Source organism: Cryptomeria japonica, chromosome 7 (assembly GCF_030272615.1).
Source record: "Cryptomeria japonica chromosome 7, Sugi_1.0, whole genome shotgun sequence".
Taxonomy (NCBI): Eukaryota; Viridiplantae; Streptophyta; class Pinopsida; order Cupressales; family Cupressaceae; genus Cryptomeria; species Cryptomeria japonica.
Genome location: NC_081411.1, coordinates 577,704,545 through 577,720,459, shown reverse-complemented (window position 1 = coordinate 577,720,459; position 15,915 = coordinate 577,704,545). Strand labels below are relative to the sequence as shown.

Genomic DNA, 15,915 nt, shown 5'->3' with positions numbered 1-15,915 from the left:
CTTACCTTGGATCAGCATAGTTCTAGCCACTTCAACTATAGTCTTGTTATTCCTTTCTGCTATGCCATTTTGTTGTGGTATCCTTGGGGCAGACAACTTCCTCTTGATGTCGTTCTCTTCACAGTACTTGTTGAATTCATCAGAAGTGAATTCACCTTCGTGATCAGTTCTTAGGCATTTTATTCTTCTACCGCTCTCATTTTCCACCAATGCTCTGAAGACTTTGAACTTTCCAAATGTCTCAGACTTGTCTTTCAAGAATATGACCCACATCATTCTTGAGAAATCATCAGTGAGAATCATGAAATACTGATCTCCCTGAATTCTTCTAGTTTTCATCGGACCACACAGATCGATGTGCACTAGATCAAGTAGGTTCTCTGCTGAAAAAGACTTACCTTTGAATGTTGAGAAAGACATATTCCCAAGTTGACATTCTCTGCATAAAGCATTATCTGGTTTGTTCAACAAAGGTAATCCTCTTACTGCCTTGATCTTACTATCCTTTACAATATTATCAAAATTCATATGACAAAGTCTCCTATGCCATATCCAACTGTCATCAAACTTCGCCATCAGGCACTGGCTAATCTTGGCATTCAGCTGAAACAGGTTTCCTCTGGTCTTCTTACTGGTGGCAATAAGTTCACCACTCTTTCCAATTATTCTGCAGACTCCACCTTTGAACTCCAAAATGAGTCCTTTGTCATTCAGCTGAGCAACACTCAAAAGGTTGTGCTTAAGGCCTTCCACCCAGTAGACATCATCTGCACCGCTTTTTCCATTCAGTGAGATGGATCCTTTTCCTTTCACCATACAAGGTGCATCATTGCCAAACCTAACAACACCTCCATCATATTCTTCCAAAGACAAAAACTTTCTCCGATCATCGATCATGTGGTGAGAACACCCGCTATCAATGATCCACTCATTAGAGTTGTCAATGCGAGAGACAAGGGCTTTCTGATCAGACACCTCTTCCTTTACAGCTACAAACACTATGTCCTCATTCTTTTCATCCTTAGATTCTTCATCGGTAACACCTTCATCTACTGCAACAAGACAATTTCTCCTACCTGCTCCTTTATACTATCTAAACCTTTCTGGTTTATCCTTATTGTCATTGTTAGGACAGTTAACCGTTATATGTCCTATCTTATTGCAGGAAAAATATTTTAGAGAAATCTTACCTCTCTATTTTTTGGTGCCTTTTGGAAGTCTTTTGGAAAGAAGAGCTTCAAACTCTGTTAGAATCTCCTCATCATCCATGTCTCTGCTTGGCCTAGATTCATAACTAGTGCTGACCTCTTTTCCTTTTCTGGTTAGTGAGAAGGAAACAGATGCTCTAAAGGCTGACTCTATCTTCTAAAAATTACCATCATAGCTATTCAATTCATATGCAGTCAACTTTGCAATGATAGAGTCTAGAGATACCTTTGTCTTGTCGATAGACCTTAACTCTTGAATAGCAGCAACCCTGATTGCATAGACCGGTAACAATGATCTCATAACTTTACTGACAACAGTGGCATCGTCAATTGTTCCACCAGTGCTCTTGATATCTCCAACCACGGTCTTGATCCTTATGCCATATTGTTGAATGGTCTCACCTTCAACCATCCTCATGTCTTCAAATTTTCCTCTAAGACTTTCTTCCTTAGCCTACTTGACATGCTCATCACTACCATAAATGGTTTCCAGTGTGTCCCATACATCCTTAGGATTATTCTTATCGTGTACATCAATGAACTCAATATCGGACAGGCTACTAATAAGGGCTTCCATGACTTGCCCATTTTCTTGAATCTCTCTTTTTTGATCATTGATTAGAGTGCCAATGGGGATTAAATAGGTATTCTAAACATAGCTCCAATGTTGAGCACCCAAACTCTTTATATAAATCTTCATTCTGTCCTTCCATATTTTGAAGTTATCCCTATTGAACTTAGGACCTTCCCTCTTCATCATTAAAGCAGGATCTTTTGCCTCAAGCAGTTAAGCTTATATTGCCAAGGACCTGGAGTTGCTCTGATACCAATTGATGAATAATGATGAACAAATAATACCCTAACTGGTACTGAGAGGGGGGGTGAATCAGTACAAACAAAAACTTTCTCAACACTTTATCATATTAAAACAATGTTGACCGATTGTCTCCACCGCTAAACTTAACCATGGATATACCGGTTAAACACAGATACTTTAGATGACATTTGACAGATCTTAAATCTTGATGACTACTTCCTGATATAATCAAGCATGAGTTGTATCAACAATACCACAATCATTTAGCACTGCATGCATAACTAACTTAATCAACAACTACTCAATCATCACATGAAAACTCACAACCCATAACACACAGATTTTTTTCACGTGAAACCCAAATGGGAAAAACCACGGTGGGGATGAGTACCCACAAGCTTGTTTTGAACTCTTTTGAAGTCCGCTCTGTTAGGAGCCTAGTCCGGTTAAAGACTTTACAATAAGGTTTTGTTAGGAACTGATCCTATTAGGGATCACCCGGTTAAGGGATGGCTATAAACCATGTTAAAGGTTGAAACCCTGTTAAAGGTTACCTCGCTAGAAGATTTAAAGAACTCAATGAACTTGAGTCACCCAGTTAGAGGATTTGCAGCAAGTCTGTTAAAGCTACCCGGTCAAGGGATTTTCCTTCTGCTGAAATGGTTAGAAGTCAACAAGTAAAGCTTTGATATGATAACAACACTACTTGCTAAGGCAGATCCTTTTCAACTCCTCTCCTCTACAATCACACTCTGTAGATTCCACACTCTGGTTTGGCAAGTATCTCAACACACAAACACATCATTTTCCAACCCAAACAATAACAAACATCATCGACCTTATAGACAATGATTAGGTCGGTAGCATAAACCCTAAACCCTAAACATTTTAGGTTTACAATTACACGTGGTCCAATCCTGGTCGTTAGATCCATTACATAGAATGAAGCGATCTAAAACAAATCTCAAGTCATTATGCATCGTCCAATCTTCACTGCATCTAGAAATCAGTAACCCATCACACGCTCTTCATACACCGCTCAGAACTTTGTGCATTCCCGAGGTAGACATTCAATGCATTCAATATTCATCCTTATCTCTTAACTAACTCATCACAGAATGTCATTGGTTGCACCGCATAAGCCAAACCGAGAACCCTAGAGCTGAACAGAGACTACCAACCGATACTCACACTTAGTGAACCCCGACATTGGTCCACTCCATCCTGGTTGACCATAACCACTTCCAATCTTCATCCCATACATTGTCACTGCTTCATCATTTTCCAACACATGTCATCAAGGAACCAACTTTTGATGAGAGAGGAGACTATTATCCTAATTGTTTCCTTAACCTAATTTGGTACTAATTGTTTCTAGTATTAAATATTTTCACAGTGTGACACCCATATTAAATATTTATCTGAATGTCACATACAATAGAAAGTGTCTCCAAGAATGTCTAACCCTGTTATGATGTTCAAACCTCTTAAAGCAGTCGTAATTAAATATTTATTTACATTATTAGCTTTATTATTTTATTATGTAAGGTGTATAACATGTATACAATAATGTATTGAAGATCAATAATCAAAGATGACATGCATTATAAGGAAGATGCAATTCACATGATATATTGTTTCATTGTCAATTATTAAATTCTGACACGTAGCCTCTTCCTTCTAAATAATTGTACAAAATGCTATAACAAGTAAAGGACACACTAAAATTGATGATTTAAACAATATCAATGCACATAGATTAGAATTCCTATGCTACATTAGATTTATTCTCGAGTGTTAGTAAGAAGAATGCGTAGAGAAAGTCAAAGTCGATTACAATGGTCGAAGTAGGTTGGCTTGAGCGTCGTATCATGTGATGAAAGCGACAACTAGTATCCTTAACTAAACCAAAAATGCAAAAGTGAAAGCGGGCAGCGGGCAGCGGGCAGCGGGCAGTGCCCCTGCTCCTTTTTGTCTCTTTGTTGTCCCTGCTTGGAACTTCACTTCAACTTCCTCGTGCTAATTTGCGGGCTTTCCTCTGAAATGGTCTATGGTCTCTCTGGGAATGACGACGGAATTCTTTACTTATTTTTCTTTAAATGGTAATCGGTAGAGATTGTACATCACCATAACTACATTCACAGGCTTATATTTAGTAATGGTATAAACCATTTTTAATTTGTAAGATGCTCTCACTCTTACCCTGTCAAGTCCACTGTCCGCATATTCGGAGATATCTTCAGGATATATTTTATTATTGTTTATTCAATTCCTGTCTTAAATTGCATAGCAAAATAATACTGAGATAGAAATCATTAATAGTTCCTGAATCAAGGCTTTTGTTTGTTCCTTCTTTGGAAGAACTGAAATCTAATTCTAGTTAAATTTGTTTTCTTGAATAAATTATAATGTATGGTCTTTTATATCTATTTTTTAATTAGTAGATGTAATTATGGGTATTTTTTTTTATATTTATCATATATAATAAAAGTTTTACAATATTAAAGTTTAATTTAGCAGGTTATAAAAATGGAAGAAACAAAATTTCTATTAAAATAATGTATTAGAAATTTTAAGCTATAACGAAAAATTATTTTGTGTCAGCTATGTATATTTGTAAACATTCAAATACTAGGACCAATATTAATGGTCTATCTCATTCTCCAAGCTTTACAAAATTAGTAAACTAGAGACCCCTTCTATCACCACTTATCACATGGCTTGTTTCAGAAACTTCACACATTTGGTTGCCTTCTTCATGTGTCCTTCCCTATCTAGAGTTTGTTGAAGTTGACGAATGGACACCACTTCACACTAGAAAATTCCCCTCCATCACCTTTCACAAGTCTTCTAGCAACGATACACCAACCCCATAACAAGCCACCACCAACATGTCATCCAAGCCACTAAGGAAGTAGCTTTTGATGACAAAGGATACCATTATCCAAATTGTCTTCTTAGCCTCCCCCAAATCTAGCAATACCACCACAAATATATTAGAGGATATATTTTCGTTTACTCAAAATCTATAATCAACCACCAAGAACTTAACCCCTAACACCCAATAAACAACAAATAAGAGATGACAATTATGAGTTTTTAAAATACAAATCAATCTCAACTTAATAACCTTCTCTAGAAATGGCATTTTCCTTGAACCATACACAAGCCTTACTAGTGTATTCATGATTGAAAGCCAAATAACTATAAAGAATGAAAAAGATGCTACAAAAGTTGTTTTTATTTATGTGGATCATTATTAAACCAAATATCACTGAGCTTATCATAATGTATGATCTCCCTTTGGCATGAGAGTGAGGATGGTCCATTACAGCTTGAGCAAGCCAAAAGACAAACCTATTAAAATGAAATATTTCTTCAAACCCTCTCATGATTACTTTCCATCCCCATAAGCCTTAAAGAAATCATTTAAATGAATATCATGTGTAAACTTCTTTAGAAACTACCAGCTCCTCCTTTCCATTAATAACTAAGTAAGGAAATCTATTTCTACATTGATCTTTCTGTAAACATGAGTTATCATGAAATCCTCCAAGGAGCTTAGCAAAGGTAAGGCTAAATAAGTAAGTCTATTAATCATATGATTTTATAAACATTTTTCCCTTATGCAATCAACAAAAATATTTAAGTCGCCCTTAATTACGATTCTCCTTAGACCCTCTTTAATGCAAAAATGAAGACCTAAAATTAGAACCTACACTAACATCATTGCTAGTTCCTAGTTTGAGATTTTTTGAAGTTACACACATTATTACTCCATTTAAATTTCTTCTGATATATCATGCTCCCCACTTACTAGGATTGTCTTTGAGATTTTATATATTATTTCTTTGGAGGCATTGTTTGTTTGGCTTTTGTACTTTTGTGAAAGGTACCATCTCCCCCAACTCCATTAATTGGGGTTGACCTACGTTTTAAATTTAGTATATTATTTAATTTCATATAAAGTAATATAAATGACTTTAATTTATTATTTAAAAATTTAATTATAGATAAAATAAAATTTTAATTTAGATAAAAAAATAATTGAGTTATATTAATATTAATTGATAAAGTCGTAATATAATGACCAAATTATTCAGCTTTTTTTAGCTACGAATTAATAAGATATTGTTGGATTTTTTTGAGTGGGATGATGATACACTTTGAATCTAGGACTTAGTGCTCCCAATATGAATTTACAACACCAATTACACCTTTCACATGGAAAGATGTTAATCATTTTATTTTAAAATAGACAATTTTTTGTTTAACAATTGAATTAATTAATTGTTGAAAAAGGTCAAAGTCATCATTTTACTTTGTTTTAAAGCATTATATGACTACAAATAGATTTTTATCATTTCCTAAATATTGTGATCAATTCATAGCAAAATTATTGGAAATATTTTGAGTGATTAAAAATTCATAGATAAATCTTTTTTTAGTATTTGAAATATAAAAAAAATTGTGCACTCTACAATTTTCTCTTTGTGTTTTAATTCATTTTCATTAAGTTATTTTTAATGTAATTAAAAATGTGCAAGTAGCATAAATTTTTCAAATAGTTAGCACACAACCTAATTTGTACTCATATTTATTTGCTTTCATTTATAAGAATTAGTTACGTTTTACAGTTACCCTCATTACTCACCTTAGGTTAGATTTGCATATGCAAAATTGATCTAGGCTACTTATGTCTTTACAAAAGCGATCCCAAAACTTTTAAAACAAAGTAAAACCTTGGGTTCACCTAGTTTATCTCTAATTAACCATTGTGTGCCAACTTGAAGTGCAAGGCATGTTTCTTTGCACTCTTGGAATTTTATTTAAGGACTCACCCTAAATCATTTAGGCATCTAATAAATCTAAAAATTGATGCCCTCTCGCCCAAATCAAGGAGCTTAAAAAGAATCATCTAGTAAAATAAGCAATACATTAGCATTCTAGGACATAGCGCGCAACTCCACATTGTCTTCGAACACCGCTCAAAGTCATTATATAGGATTTTAAAAAATTTTAAATAAAAATATTTATCATCTCTCATCCATTCTACTAGTCATTATGATCCAACTAAGCACATGCTTGCATAATTAATCACCATGTCTTGGTAAAATCATTCAATTTATCTTCATTTATTATATGAAAATGCATTAAGTCTTACACGTGAAAGAGGAGAATCATTTTAAGAATACTTTAATAGTAGAAGGAATCTAATTCTATAATAAATCAATTATAGGATATTTGAATGATTGAAAATGTTGGCTTTGATCATTTCCATGATTATAAAGCCAATCTAATCAAGAGACTAACTTAGAAGAACAATACTATTTTGATCTAGTGATCTTCACAAAATATACTTAAATGCCAACAATTCTTCACAATTAACAAAAGGTATAGAAAAAATCTTACCCCATAGCCCATCAGGGGCTTATTATGCTCATTTACGAACACTTGAAGAAAAAAGCTAGGGTTAGCAAGGATGATAATATGGTGACAAACGCTCATATTTCAGAGAGTCGTAATGACTTTGAGTCTAAAGATGATTTGTCTAATGTTCCTATCCATAAAAAAGGAAGGGCTGACATTGGCAAAGTGGACACGGATGTGGTTGATGGAATGGAGGAGGAACAGGGGAAGGAGGCAGATATTGATCTAGAAAGTGAGAAGAAAGAGGATGCTGGAGAAGAGGAGGAAGGGAAAAGAGATGTTTATACTGAAAACCCTGATTCTAACCCTATGGCTTCGGATAGCAGGAATGTTACCCAGAATTCCATGGAGGAAGCTAACCCTAATTTTGTAAGCTCTGAGTAGGGAAGGGACACGGCGAACACCATCTTGAATGCTGCTTGAAATTGCACGTTGGAGTCTTTTAATTTTCAGAAGTGGGTTATTGAAAATATTACCAGCATACAAAGTAAACAGAGAGACCTGGAGTATAAGATTCACAATCTGATCAAGGATACTAATTCGGGGAAAAAGAGTGCGGAGGGGGAAACCAGCGAAGCAGAGGATGAAATTGAAATGCAGGACTGGTTGGAGAAAGATCTTATAAAAGGTGACTTGAAACACCTGGAAGATGTGCTTAGAATTGTCAAAGATAAGATCAAGGCTGATAACGAAATTATTATCAATCGGGTTGCTAAAACTGAGAAGGCATTGAAGAATTTTATGAACCACGGTCTTAAGGTCTTGAGGATCTCGTCTCAAAATATGAATGCCATGGTGGATCACTTGGAGAGGAAAAATCAGAATAAGAATATGGTTATCATTGATGATTTTCCAACCTCCAGCTCTACTCCTCAAATCTCCAGGCGAAGGACCAGGCAGATGACCAATTATTTGGAGACAAAGATGAAAGACATTCAGCTGAAGCAATAGAACAATGATCTAAGAGAAGCCGCTAAGGCCATGATGTTGATGGTTAAGAATGCTGAGGAGTCCATTAAAGTTTTTTATTTGATATGTAATGCTCATTTTTGGATGCCAGTTTCTCGCTGGCTCTGTGCTATCCTTTTTTCCTAGCTGCGAGTTTTTTTGCTAGTTTTTTTGCAGCTTTTCTGTCTAGGTTTTGTCTTCTCTAGTTTCTTTCATTCATATCCTTCATTTTGTAAGCGGGTTTCGGGTCCCTTTCCTTAATCAAAAACAAAAGGTATAGATAATAATGAATTAAAGAAAATAAGTATGCATTTCATTAGATTATATTAGATCTAAATTATATGATAGAACTACTGCAAATAAAAAATTAATCTAAAGTGAGAAGATTGAATTGAGAAAAGATTAAAGACTTTGACCATTACATAGTAAATCATCTAGGTAAAGAGGATCCATTTTTAGTCCCAAAACAAGTTGAGTTCCTATGCTACATTAGATTTATTCTTCACTATTAGTAAGAATGTGTAGATAGAGTCAAACTCCATTCCAATGGTCGAAGTAGGCTAGCTTGTGTGTTGTATCATGTGATAAAATATAGTATCCTTAACTAAACCAAAAAGGATAAGGTGGGTAGTGGGTAGGGGACAAATGTATGTCCCTTCTCTTTTTTGTCTCCTCACACAAGTATGTATGCCTCATTTGTACCACTTATGCTCTTGAAAGAAAGGTCACAAGTTTAAATTCCAGGGGGGTAAGGTATGTATGCCTAGTTTATAGCACAGTTAGGTGCCTCTCGCAAGGAGTATGGGGTAGTACCATATTGCTATAAGCCATCTGTAGACCCATATATAGACTACCTAGCATCATAGACTATAAAAGGATCTTTCTTTATTTTTTCTTTCTTTCTTTCCTTCCTTCTTTCTGTCTTTCTTTCTTTCTTTCTTTCTTTCTTTCTTTCTTTCTTTCTTTCTTTCATTCTTTCTTTCTTTCTTTCTTGTCCCTCAAACTCAACTTTCTCATGCTAATTTGTAGGCTTTCCTATGAAATGGTCTCACAAAATCCTTTATTTCATTTAAATGATAATCAGTAGAGATCGGATCTCATATAACTACTTTCACCGGATTATATTTAGTAAGGATATAAATAATTTTTAATTCATAAGATGGTATCGTTATTGCCAAGATATATTTTAGTATTATTTATTCAATTCTTTCCTTCAATTACATGGAAAAATAACAAGTTAAGAGAGAAATAATTTTCGACCATAATAAATTATATTTTGACAAAATTTGTTAAGAGTCATTGGTTAATAGTTACTGATCCTACTATACCCATTCATGAGTCAAGGCTTTTTTTAAGAAATTTAGTAAAAAAAAAATCTTCAATAAATTATAAGGTGGAGCTCTTTCTTATTTATTTATTTATTAATTTTAATAGATGAGTTATAATTATGGGGTTATCTTTTTATATTAATTGTATATAATAAAAGTTTTGTAGTATTAATGCTTAATATAATTCATTATAAAAATAAACGAGGATACAAAATCTCTTTATATTATAACAAGAAAAACTATTATAAATTCTAAGCTATAATAAAAAAATCCTATATATTAGCTATTGTAAACATCCAAATAATATGACATATATAAATAGTCTATCTCATCCTCCAAACTTTCCAAAATCAGCAAACTAGAGACACCGTCAATCTCCACAATCCCATAGCTTGCTTTAGAAACTCCACACCTTTGGTTGTCTTCTTCCTTTACCTTGTCTCATCCTAGAGTTAGTTGGAGCTAATGAATGGACACCATTTCACACTAGAATTTCCCTCCAACACCTTCTGCAAGTCTTCTAGAAATGACACGCCAACCCTAAAACAAGCCACCACCTTTGTGTCATCCAAGCCACCAAGAAATTAAATTTTGATGAGAGAGGAGACGATTATCCTAATTGCTTCCTTGGACTAATTTGGTAGTATTTTTATATAATATTAAATATTTTATCAATGTGACACCCATATTAAATGTTTATCCCAATGTCACATGCAATAGAAAATGTCTCCAAGAATGTCTAACCCATTGTGATGTTCACATCTCTTAGATCCACCTTAATTATATTAGCTTTATTATTTTATTATGTAAGGTGTATAACATACCTTTCTAAAATTTATTGAAATAAGGCTAACGGATTTGAAATGGACGCTCCCGCTCTCTCCAACGGTCGGTGTTTTGCTGCTCCTAGTGACCAACCTTGGCTCCCGTCAGTGCCTCTTGCCTACCCTCCTATTGATGCTCTTGCAGCTCTTTCAGCTCCTTCCCCTGCTCTGTTTGCCCCTACACCTAGATGGTCTCTACTTGGTGGGGCTCTGGTTGGGTCCTCAGACTTGTCGGTGCCTTCGTCCTTCATGGCTATGTTCTCCCTCTTCCTGTGCAACGTTTGGTTGTAGATGGAGGCTCTCTTCCGTCTTCACCCATGCCCTTTGCGCGGGGGTTTCGTGTTGGGTCCCCAACGGCTGGTGTCTCTAACCCAGTTTTGGATTTGGATGCCCTTGCTACTACTACTAGTGATGCTCGAGGTGAAGATGCTCTGCCCAGACCCTTTGCTAGAAAGCGTAGCTTTTCTCATGTGGTTAAATCTATTGCCCAGCCTTCTAAGGGGGTTCATCCTCTTCCTTGTGCCAAGACCTCTCCTATTGTGATCTGTGGACGTGAGGTTATGGAGAATGTTGACTTCTATCAACGTAGCACTTTGGTCTACAGATTTACTAGGTTTTGGCCTTCCCTCCCGAACCTTCATCGTTGGGTGAGTGATTCTTGGAAGCCCCTTGTTTCTTATGGCATTAAGTTTTTCGCTTGTGCTAAGGGGTTTTTTTTGCCTCCTTTACCTCTACTCATGATTGTGATTTGATTTTGGGTAAGCTATGGACTTAGGGGGATCACTCCCTCTCTATTAAGCCCTTGACTCCTTCCTTCAACCCCCTTACAGAATCTCTCTTTGTTTGTCCGGTTTGGGTCTGCCTCCCCAATCTCCCCCTCATTTTTTGGGAACCTTCTTGTTTTGAGGCCATCGGTAACTCCATTGGCAGCTTATTAAAGGTTGATGATGCCATGTTCTCCATGGGTCGTTCTACCTTTGATTACATATTAATTGATGTTGACATATATCTGGCCCTCCCTAGGGATGTGGTTCTTATGGTTGGGGATAGGCCTTGGACTCAACCGCTGGATTATGAGGGCCTCCCTTTTCGCTGTCAAAGGTGCTTCTCAATGGGTAACCTTGCTTCTGACTGTTCTCTCTCTCTCATCGCAAAGGTGCTGCTACTTGGTGGAAGGATGCTACGGAAGACCACTTGACGATTAATGCTTTAGATTCTGTTTCGATTGATTCATCTCAAGATGAGGTGCCCCTTACTGTTGATGAAGCCTTGGTTGATGTTATTGTTGTTGCGGACCCTTTTGCCCCCTTGGTTCCTACACCCGTTGCTCCTGCTCCTCACCTTCACTCTGCTCCTAGTGATTCTTCTCTTGCTGCTGCTCTCCTACAACATCCTGTTGCCGCTCTACAATAGTAGTCTGGCAGTGACTCTATAGGGTCTTCCCCACTTGATTCTTCTTTGAAAGTTCCTAATGATAGTTTTGCCTCGACAGTTGTTTGTCATAGGCGGAAAGGAAAATCTAACCCCCTTTCCCAAGCCCCCCTTTGTCAAGTTTCGGGTCTTTCTCCCCCCTCTTGATTTGGGTTGGGTTGTTGATGGTTTGACAGGTTGGTTTGGCCTGTCCGACTTTGTTCTTTTGGGGTTTGCACCCTTGCTTGGTCTTTTAATTTTGATAGCTTTTGACTTTGTAAAGGTTCAGCGCCCTAGTTAATGCTGCTTTATTAATAAAAACATACCTTTCTCAACATGCATTATAATCAAATGGTTGTGGCCTAGCATGTTGCACTCCCGTGGTAGCAAATTGTAATTTCATGGTGATTGAAAATCAATAAAGAATATATTTTATTGAGCTCTATTGGATGATTTTTTTTCAACCTTTGGGTGTCCCAACCCAACCCAATGATCCCTCTACTCCTTGCTTTAGGCTTACCTTATTTCCAATTTTTGGGGTAACAAAGGAGGCGAGTTAGGGATAGAATAGTCCCAAGGGTCGACTAAATAGCCTCAAAGAATGGAGCCATTAGTAAACATCGTTGGTGATAATTAAACCTTGGATCTATGTGGGACAAGCCCAAATCCTTAACACAATCTTACCAACCACTTGAGATAGCGAGTTTCCCCTATTGCATGATTGTTGTTTCACTAGACTACATTTCTGGATAATCCTTTATTGGATCCTCCATTCATGACTATATCATATGGGAAACTTATAGTTTTAGTTAGTATTTTATATTTTTATTTTTATTTTTTGTTGTTTACTTATGGGGTTAGTTTTTATGTTCTTGCATGTCCTACTTAGAGAAGATAAAAGTAAAAGAAAATAAAAATAATTTGTATTTATACATATAATATAATTTGTCTATAGTTTCTCAAATAAACTATTAGTATAAGTATCTTCACTCCTATTTTCTATTTTATGCACCTCATGTGATTTTAAACCTATAACAATCCACTACAATATGTCATAAGAATTACTTTATAGGGTGCAGATAGGTATTTGAGTAATTATTGTACAAAAAATATTAAATACTTTATAAAACCATGCCTTGTCACTATAAATCATAGATAGTATGTGAAAATCTGAAATAAATGTCATTATAATATTACCTATCATTCAATACAAAAGTGATTTAGTTCTAACCTTTAATTATTTGCATTTTCAATTTACTCTACAATATTCCATTATAATGCCCTAATGGTGGACAACTTGTTCTCTTGAAAGAGAGGTGACAAGTTCAAACCCTACAAGGGGGTAAGGCATGTGTGCATTGTTTGTAGTGCATTAAGTACCTCCCGCTAGTGGACCATAAAAGACCCTTTCCATTTTAATGACCCCTTTTTTATAATTTTTTTCTTTAAATAGATGTGAGCATTTTTATTATTTATAAAAAAATTAGTACAAATATTAAATGTATGAAATTTTTACAGTCCATAATAAATTGTCTTCATATTTGTTGGAGATTATTTTTTTTATCAACATTTTGGTTAATGTTCCATGATCCATTATTAGAATGAATAAGCCTGAAAAAAAGAAATATTCACAAAAGAAAATGGGATGGAAATAAAATCACAATCAAATAGTTCAAACAAGGTTGAAATTCAGCTAAAAATATAACACACAAAACCATTAAACGGAGCTGAGACAGCAAAAACTTCAAACAAGGTTGAAATCCAGCTAAAAATATAACACACAAAACCATTAAACGGAGCTGAGACAGCAAAAACAGAGCAGATTTAATAAAATGATTCTTTAACCGTGCTGAAGACTCGTAACAAATCTGTTATGGTTAAAAATGGCTTCTATCTGAGTATTATCTAGACACGTAATTTATCTAATAAATGAATCGAATAAGTAATAAGAACATATACCACCTTCGCCATAATTGGCGAGATTCCGGAGGAAAACTCGCCTAGCATAACAATTATCTCTTCCTAGTCCATTGGCCGAGGATAATGAATGTTAGAAAGAGAGAACGTTCTTCCTAAGCTGATTATGTGTAGATGATTCAGCTGAGAACAGCCGTCCCTCAATGTTTGCATGTCCTGCGGGACGTGACATGCGAAATTGGTGAGCATCCTTGCGCCCTCCCAGTGAATTTCCACCTGGGTTGGGACCTGCCTTCGCACCCGCAACCGAATTGCTGTCAGACGACTCCATCACATTCTCAGAATTGCCTCCTGGGTTTGGACCTGCTTTAGCACGCGCTATCGAATTGGAATCCTCATCCTCCATCAGCTTATCAGAGTTTCCGCCTGGATTTGGACCGGCTTCTGCAACCGAAATCGAATTGCCGCCATTGTTACGACCTCCTGGAGCTGCAAGCCTCGCCCCAATATTTATGCCCGAAAATCGGGCTGCGCCTCCCATTACAACCGCCATCTCCAAATATGCAACCAACATTAGTATTGCTCCAGGATTCTTCATAGCTCTTTTGATTGCTTCAAGTAAAGGAATTCGGGTCTACTTCAAAACTTTGGTTTCCTCGAAAATGAGTATTGAGTGTGTTGTGAAGGAGAGTAAGGAGATGGTTATTTATAGCAGCTGGTCGTTGCGAGACGAGGAAGAAGGAGAGATGGAGAATAATCTGGTCAATCGGCGACGTTTGTAATGATGTCACGAATACAGTTTCTGAGCGCTTTTCAGTTTCTCGTACAACAGCCATTTTTGACGATAAAAGGCGGCTAAAAGGAGAAAGTGGCTTTCGAATATGGGGATTTGACAAGGTAAGTGGCACGAGGAACGTCGCAACTTCAAAATCCTTTTGAAGCATTACACTCTAGTTGCCAAGTCCAAACAAAAGAAAAATATACAAGCACTTTGATCTTTATCCATTTAGTTATGAACAATTCAATAATGAATATGTAGCCCATTCCAATATCCTTGTAGAAACAAAGAATACATGTGGAGCAACCATCCTTATTGTATGGCAACAGTTCATTTGTTTTGGGCTAGTGTCTTATTGAAAATAAGTCTTATATTCTATTTTTCAAGCTTGCCATAGTTAGAGATTATGTGAAGCCCTCTAATTAGCATAAAAGATGTTGAAAGTAAAATTTTTAAATTATATGTTGGATTTCAGTTCTTATAAAACACGTTTTATCTTTAATCAAAAATAAAATCTTTAAATAAGATATTTATTCTACTCCATCATGCATTTCAATTAGAATGACACATGTCAATTGATCATTGATCTACCTATTGTGGATTCATACAATGAGACCTCTTCATAGCACCCGTCACAATAATAAGGTCATTACACATATGTCATATTATGTTCATAGTACATGCCAACAACAACATTATACTACTATCATCTAATCTCGAGTAATTTACTTGTAATTGTATGTTCTAAACAAGGTATTGAAGACCAATAATCAAGGATGGCATGTATTGGAAGAAAGATGAAATTCACATGTTATATTGTTTCATTGTCACTTATTAAACTGTGGCCTGTAGCCTCTTCCTTCTCAATGATTGTAGAGAATGCTATGACAAGTAAAAGGCGCGCTAAAATTGATGATTCAAAAAATATCATTGCACATGGTAAAAACTAAAATTAAAATATTTATCAACTCTTTTTCATTCTACTAGCCATTATGATCGACTAAGTACAAGCTTGCAAAATTAATTGTCATGTCTTGATAAAGTCGTTCAATTTATATTCATTTATTATATGAAAACACATTAAAAAATGAATACTTTTAAGAATACTTTGATTCGGAACATTGAAAAGAACTTACTTTTGTATAAAATCGTTATAAGATATATACATGATTGAAAAATGTTATCTTTGATTATTTCTATAATTGTAAAATCAATCTAATCGAACAATGAATTAAAAGAAAGAAATGTCCATTTC

The 15,915-nt window shown here is 35.6% G+C and overlaps 1 protein-coding gene across 1 annotated transcript; it reads right to left on the bottom strand.

The window, feature by feature from the left end:
* Positions 1-14,015: 14,015 nt before the first annotated feature.
* LOC131073088 (uncharacterized) lies at positions 14,016-14,480 on the bottom strand. The gene has a single exon (XM_058009451.2). It carries the CDS (start codon positions 14,478-14,480, stop codon positions 14,016-14,018), a length of 465 nt encoding a protein of 154 aa, XP_057865434.1.
* Between the last annotated feature and the right edge of the window lie 1,435 nt (positions 14,481-15,915).

Coding starts and splice junctions, on each gene's coding strand:
- LOC131073088 (XM_058009451.2), bottom strand. CDS start 14,480: ATGAAGAATCCTGGAGCAATACTAATGTTGGTTGCATATTTGGAGATG.